Source organism: Camelina sativa, chromosome 19 (assembly GCF_000633955.1).
Source record: "Camelina sativa cultivar DH55 chromosome 19, Cs, whole genome shotgun sequence".
Taxonomy (NCBI): domain Eukaryota; kingdom Viridiplantae; phylum Streptophyta; class Magnoliopsida; order Brassicales; family Brassicaceae; genus Camelina; species Camelina sativa.
In genome coordinates, this window is record NC_025703.1 from 11,153,558 (window position 1) to 11,159,968 (window position 6,411).

Consider the following 6,411-nt stretch of genomic DNA (forward strand, 5'->3'; position numbering starts at 1 on the left):
TAACTCATTGTCAAGAAAGAATTAACACGGCTATAGTTTTTGTTTCAATGATCTAAACTATATAGTCTGTCTATAATCTAAAAGTCTATAGTCTATCTATTATTATTTTTGTTTGTAGTTTATAAGTTGACTTAATTTTCAAGAATATTCGACATCGATACATGGCACTTTTTATAGAAAAAAAAAAAAGAGAATAAGAGTGTAGATATCTAATCACATCTTGTTTGATGATTAGTTGATTACTAGAAGTACTACTTAACTTACAGTTGTTACATCATTAGTTACTTCAGCAATTACAGATAGAATGATAAGTGGAGCCCCAAACAACGCGTGGCTGCTTTTGAGGACTTTTGAACACTAAGGTTTAGGTCTTCAATCTCGCATGGTGTGCGGTCGTGGGGTTTCTAATTTCGTAATTTGGTTCCACTAGTAGCAAAGCTAAGTGCACGTTTCTATTGCCTCAAGATCACAACACGTGGTTTAGTTGTAAACCATACCTCCGATGAACGCTTCAGATCTAATTTTGCTAAACGAATGGACGGTGATTAGCAAATTCCGTTTTTGGAATATGACGACAATTTTTTTCTGTTTCATGGAAATATTCAACCTAATTGACTTTATATTCTTTTTCTCAACGACTAAATGTGAAAGTCTTACTATTAAATTTTGAAATTGTCAAAAGCAGCATGGATATTGCAACATTTTTCCAATATCAATGAGAAAAGTTTACTTAATTACACTTTAGCGAATTTACTTACTACTATATATAATACATATTTTTATTTTTATTGCATGTGAATACCTTTTCTTGCGTACTTTTTGCAGGAGACTATATACCTATTCAATGACGAATGTTCTTCAATGACTACTTACTATCGACTTTAATTTGGTCACACTCAGAAATTTTTGTCTATTCCTAATTTTCGGAAAATAAAGTGTTAAGACAGAAGTCAGCAAAATTACCTTTTGACAAACTTTTTTTCTTTTCTTTTGTTCAACTACCTCTTGACGAAATTTTTTGTTATTTTTGTATTGTTTCAAATATTAAAAGGTCATACGACTTCTTCTTAGGAGTTTTGAGTCAATTTTTTTTACTTACACACGGTATTTGGTATATAGGTAATCTCTACATTAGTTTTCACATTAACAAAATCAACAAATTAACTGGATAATGGCATGCATATGTGAAATATTCTCATAAGTTTAGTCACGGATTAACATTTGATTATTAAACATGTATTATGCTCCACAAATGATATGTAGTTTACTTTGACCCCAGAACGATTAAGATTTTATGTTACATGGCAGAGTGGTTGTTTTTATCTTTGGCACGTTCTTATGCTCTCTTTTGAGGGTCCATCCTAATTAGTCATATCTTTGTAGATACAATGTAAATATTTGGAGGGATATAAAATCTTAATCTCGAAACTAATTCTGAGTAGTACTTTTAGACATGTTTAATAGTGCTCTCAATTCTTAATTCTTAATGCATTCTATGAGAATGATCCAACCAATTATTTTAGATGGAATATTTTAATAGAGAGAACTATTCAAAGTCTTCGAGAGAGGTAGGTATGTTTACGTTGACTCTGATATAATAAAAGACGCATCAGTTTACTTCTTAAAGATTTCACAAATTATTAGTAAACTATATATCTTGGAATGTTGTTTTCTTAATTGTGTTATATAATTTTCTTTTAAATTTACCTAATCTTTTTTTAGTCCATATACAATACTACTTCAAAATTTGAGTGGCCTTATTTGATATTCGAAAAGTTGGCTGACCGTTATTAGAACGTGTTGGTGAAATAAGGTTTTCGTTTATAGTTCTTAATTTCTTATCATGATATTGGTACCATATATAAAAATATATATTGAATTGCTATTACCGTAATCTAGAAATTTGTTTTTTTTTTTCTTTTACTTGTGCACCCCTACCTTTCTTATGTTACATAAACGGATAAACCCTTAAGTTTCAATAGTGGAACATTTCGGTAAGGTTTAGTAAACCAAACTTGGTTATTAGTTTGATCTTTTTATCCAACGATCGACATAGCTGATTAATCATACAAAGGATGTAGAATACATTAAAACTTATACATTATATATGTCTTTTAGTAGTGGATAGGAGAGTTGAGGCCTTCTTGAGAGGAAAGTGAACGGAGAGGTTGGTGTCTCCTTGAAGACATTGACGACAGTGAAAGAGACAAAGAAGGCATTCTCTTGAAAGAAGGTCTCCTATCGAGATTCCTCATGGTTCTTTTCGCCTGAATCGCCTTCAAAGCTGGTCCTGCTCTCTCCTTCAGCTTTAGGACCACGAAGAAGAGAAGCCTGTAACACACAAGGATCGCTACGACCGCAGCTAAGTCCCACCATTTCGAATATGTCACCTTTACTCCAAATACCTTCTCTATCACTTCTTCTCCCGTCATTTTTGGATCACCAGGGAACAGAGGCTCGAACTCTAGCCCTAGGAAATCGTTCTTGTACCCTCCCTGAAACAATCCCAAACGTTCTTCTTACGTTAAAACACATTCAAAAGTTCAATATTTTCTATACCCCAAAAACGTTTTCCTGTTCTTGGATCATGAAAAGCTCATTAGGGTTACGTACTATCTTGACTGACCTGGATAGCCCAAGCACCGTAGCTTATGTAAGAAACTGGATAACGCCAAAAGACTTTGGGAAGATCAGGAAGAAGACGGAAGAATCCAGAAGTCATCATGATGATTCCCTATTCCAAACATAAAAAGAGAAGTCAGATTCAAAATCTTTCTAAGCATTTTGAATATATAGAAGCGAAAACAGAGGTTTCTCTGCTCTTACAATGAGGCCAGCTCCAGTGATAAGACCCATCAAGAAGTTTGGAACAAGAGAAGCCACAACCATCATGAGACTCTCTATTACAGAAACTGAGAAGAAGATGTTGAGACAGAAGAATGCATAATGCGAGAACCCTGGACGAAACTTCACCAAGTTGTATGTAATAGTTCCTGTGATAACCGAAATCGCAACCAAGAACGGGAAAGAAGAGATGTAGTTCGAGAGGATGTAAACTGAAACGCCGTAGTATCCACTCAACCTCTCCTTAGAGAAAATCTGAAACAAGTCACAACGCAAGATCCCATTTTCATCGATCGAGCAGAATCAAGATTTGTGAGATTTAAATAGGGTTTTTATTAGTTAGTTACCTTCATTTCTTCGAGGAAAGAAGGGAAGCCACCAATGGACATGAAGGTCATGAAACCAGTGATGAATCCACCACAAGAAACCCTGGCTAAGATTGATGTGTAGCTATAGCCAACATCGTAGAAGATGGTTCCAACGCTTATAGAAACAACTATGTAGCTTATTATTCTTGTCCAATAATAACCGATATCACGACACATGTTTATGAATGATCTTGCTGTTAATGTCCTTAGCTGTTTCCACCAGGTCGCTTCACTTCCTCTCCTTACTTCCATCTCGATCCCTTCCTGCGTAAGAAAACACGTTATGGAATCCAAGACAGCCCGTGAGTTAAACTTGAAAAATGGAATTGAAAACTTACGATGTTAGATAGTTCACGAATCCTAGATTTTGCGGATTTTGCATACTTTGAACGCTTGTAATTCTCAACAAGCCTTGCTTTGATCACAGATGTTGCTAGATTCATTAGAGGATCTGATGTAGCTGGTGCTTCCTGTAATATAATAAGCATCGACCTTAGAAAAAATCTCGATCAAATGATTGATTCTTTATTCAAACGACTTGCTATGTTCTTGACAAGCATCAAGATTTTGTTTACAAGACATTGATAAGGGTTACTCCCACACCTGGATTCTTTGAGATCCTTTGAGTGTAGCTGTGACTGTATCAAAGTCAGAGTTTATACATCGCAGAAAATGATCAGAAGGATTCCTCTTTTTCGGGCACGGGAAACCCGATTCTGCAAAGAACTTCATTCAACCAAGCACAAGCAAAAGCAAAACAGAGTTTTAATCAAGAAAAAAAATAAACAAAAGAAACTTTATAATTCTTGTAGTGCAAGGAAGCAAAAGAGTATAGGGTTACGGTTTACCTCAACAGCAGACTTGGCTTCACCAAAGTAGACAGACTCACCACTCGAGAGCAAGAAAAGATCATCAAACAACGCAAAAACCTCGCTGCTAGGCTGATGCACCGAGGAAATTACGGTTCTGCCATCGCGTGCGATATTCCTAAGCGTCTGGATCACGAAAAACGCGGAAGCGCTGTCCAAACCACTCGTCGGTTCGTCGAGAAAAAGGATCTGGGGACGAGTGAGGATCTCTAAAGCGATGCTGACACGTTTCCTCTCACCGCCACTAACTCCTCTCGCGTGCCAATTTCCAATGGCTCTGTCTGAACAGTCTTGAAGACCAAGCTCCATGATTGTGCCTTCCACAATGTCACTCACTTCCTCTTTAGACATATCACTTGGAAGTCTCAAGTGAGCTGAGTATGTTATTGTCTCCCTCACTGTTAGTGTCCCCAACAATGTGTCCTCTTGTGTCACATATGCCTGTATACATAATCACAAAATCCATACACTTCAAGAGCAATAATACACCTCGTTGTTGCATTTAAATCAAGTGAAAATAAATCTAACATTGTTATAAATATCATAGGAAATTTGGTTTATATTAATTTGAAGGTAATGTTTTTATAGTTATACATTTATGGGCAATAAATATATACATTTTTAATGGGCCTATGTTATCATAAATTTATAAGAAAATAAATAATGTAATACATCTTTGACCTTTGCACCACTATATATGTACTTAGGTAGGTGGCTAGGAGCTGTCTAATTGTTGCCATAAATGAAAAATTGATAACGTTTCGCGATCACAAGCCACAGGGACATTTCCCACTTCCTAGTGAACTAACAAATTAGCTGCATGTTATGAAATTGTGGGATGAAAGATTAACGAGGAAACTTACAACGAGACCGTAGTCTAATCTAGTTTTCTTGCCGTTCAATAGAAGATTACCGGTCATGACCACGTTTCTTGCAAGTCTCCCTGTGGATAGATAATTCGGGAAATTTTAATTTATATTAATTAATCGATGATAATTAATTTCTATATATGAGAAGACAATAACAGAACAGTAGTATAAATATGCTTTCTTTTTGTATTGGGATGTGGAAATGGAGATAAGTATCTGAAAGGTAGGGCAGCTTCAGTAATCAATTTTGCATTTATGAGTTAAACTTTATGCAGTACTTTTTCGCCGTTCCTTGCATGCAACCGCAGTTACAAGTTTATCGACATTCAATAAACAGCTTTCGAGCTTATTATATGGTGATCATAACAACTAGAAAGACTGAAAAAAAAACAAAAAACAAAAAAAAACAGAAAGGCTTATTTCTTTATTTATTTAAGGGCTTATTATAAGTTATAACTTTAATTAGCAGGTTACAATCATCTATTATGATGTGATAAATTCGGTAAACATACTATAATGAATTAATAGAAATATATGAATTCACAAAATTGTAGAATCTTGGTGTTTTCGGACGTCGAAAGTACATATCACAGATTACGACTAATATTTAGAATAAAAACAATATTATCAATTAAAATAGGGAAATTTTTAAAAATAACACTAAAATAAGTTTTTGTTCCAAATTTAGCACAACATCTATAAAATTCTAAAAATAGCACTATATTTCAAAATTAAATTCTAAATTCAAAATACTAAACCTTACATCTCAAAACTATATTATAAATGTGAAATTGAGAACCTAAACCTAAAAAAAATATAAAAATTAATTTTAAATATTTTAATATGTTAAATAGTGCTATTTTGAATATTTATGGAATTTGTGTTATAATTGTCAATAAAACTTGTTTTAGTGCTATTTTAGGGTATTTTTCATTAAAATATAATACTAGTAGTTAACAGTACTTAACACCAAATTTTTTTTTACAGAAGATAGATATGTCATATGTGGTATGCCGTATGCTTGTGCATGCAGCAGTTGAATCGTAAGAAAGAACGAACCTGCGAGAGAGTCAAGAAGAGTGGACTTTCCGGATCCGGAAGGACCCATTATAGCCATGATCCGGCCCGGTTCTGCGTATCCGTTTAGCCTTTGGAGCAACCTTCGGGTCGGACCATCACTGAAGTTGGGTATCACCACTGTCAAGTCTTCCCACGCCAAATATGCTCCACGGCTCATCTCCGCCTTTGACGGCAGCTGCCTCCGGCCACTACTCGAGCCCTCCAGTTCCATAATTCTTTTATTTTCTCTCTCTCTCTTAAGTAGCTACAACAATTTTATAGAGAGAGAGATATATTCTACTGTTTTGTTTATTTCTTTTGGTTTTGTTGTTGGTGTTGGTGGGAGAGCGAATAGTAACAAGGAACAGAACAAACAAAACGTTGAAAGAGAATATTTATAAG

At 34.9% G+C, this 6,411-nt stretch overlaps 1 protein-coding gene across 1 annotated transcript; it reads right to left on the reverse strand.

Moving 5' to 3' along the window:
* Window positions 1,954-6,411, reverse strand: LOC104765995 (ABC transporter G family member 15-like). Its single transcript, XM_010489792.2, has 9 exons — window positions 6,010-6,411; window positions 4,945-5,024; window positions 4,061-4,522; window positions 3,816-3,938; window positions 3,551-3,682; window positions 3,192-3,476; window positions 2,827-3,099; window positions 2,627-2,734; window positions 1,954-2,495 (listed from the first exon to the last, which is right to left on the reverse strand). The coding sequence occupies exons 1-9, from the start codon at window positions 6,239-6,241 to the stop codon at window positions 2,115-2,117; spliced, it is 2,076 nt and encodes a 691-aa protein (XP_010488094.1). The 5' UTR covers window positions 6,242-6,411; the 3' UTR covers window positions 1,954-2,114.

Coding starts and splice junctions, on each gene's coding strand:
- LOC104765995 (XM_010489792.2), bottom strand. CDS start 6,241: ATGGAACTGGAGGGCTCGAGTAGTGGCCGGAGGCAGCTGCCGTCAAAG. Junction 3,683..3,815: donor AAGGATCTCAAAGAATCCAG/GTGTGGGAGTAA, acceptor ATTATATTACAG/GAAGCACCAGCTACATCAGA. Junction 3,100..3,191: donor CTTTCCTCGAAGAAATGAAG/GTAACTAACTAA, acceptor GACTTGTTTCAG/ATTTTCTCTAAGGAGAGGTT.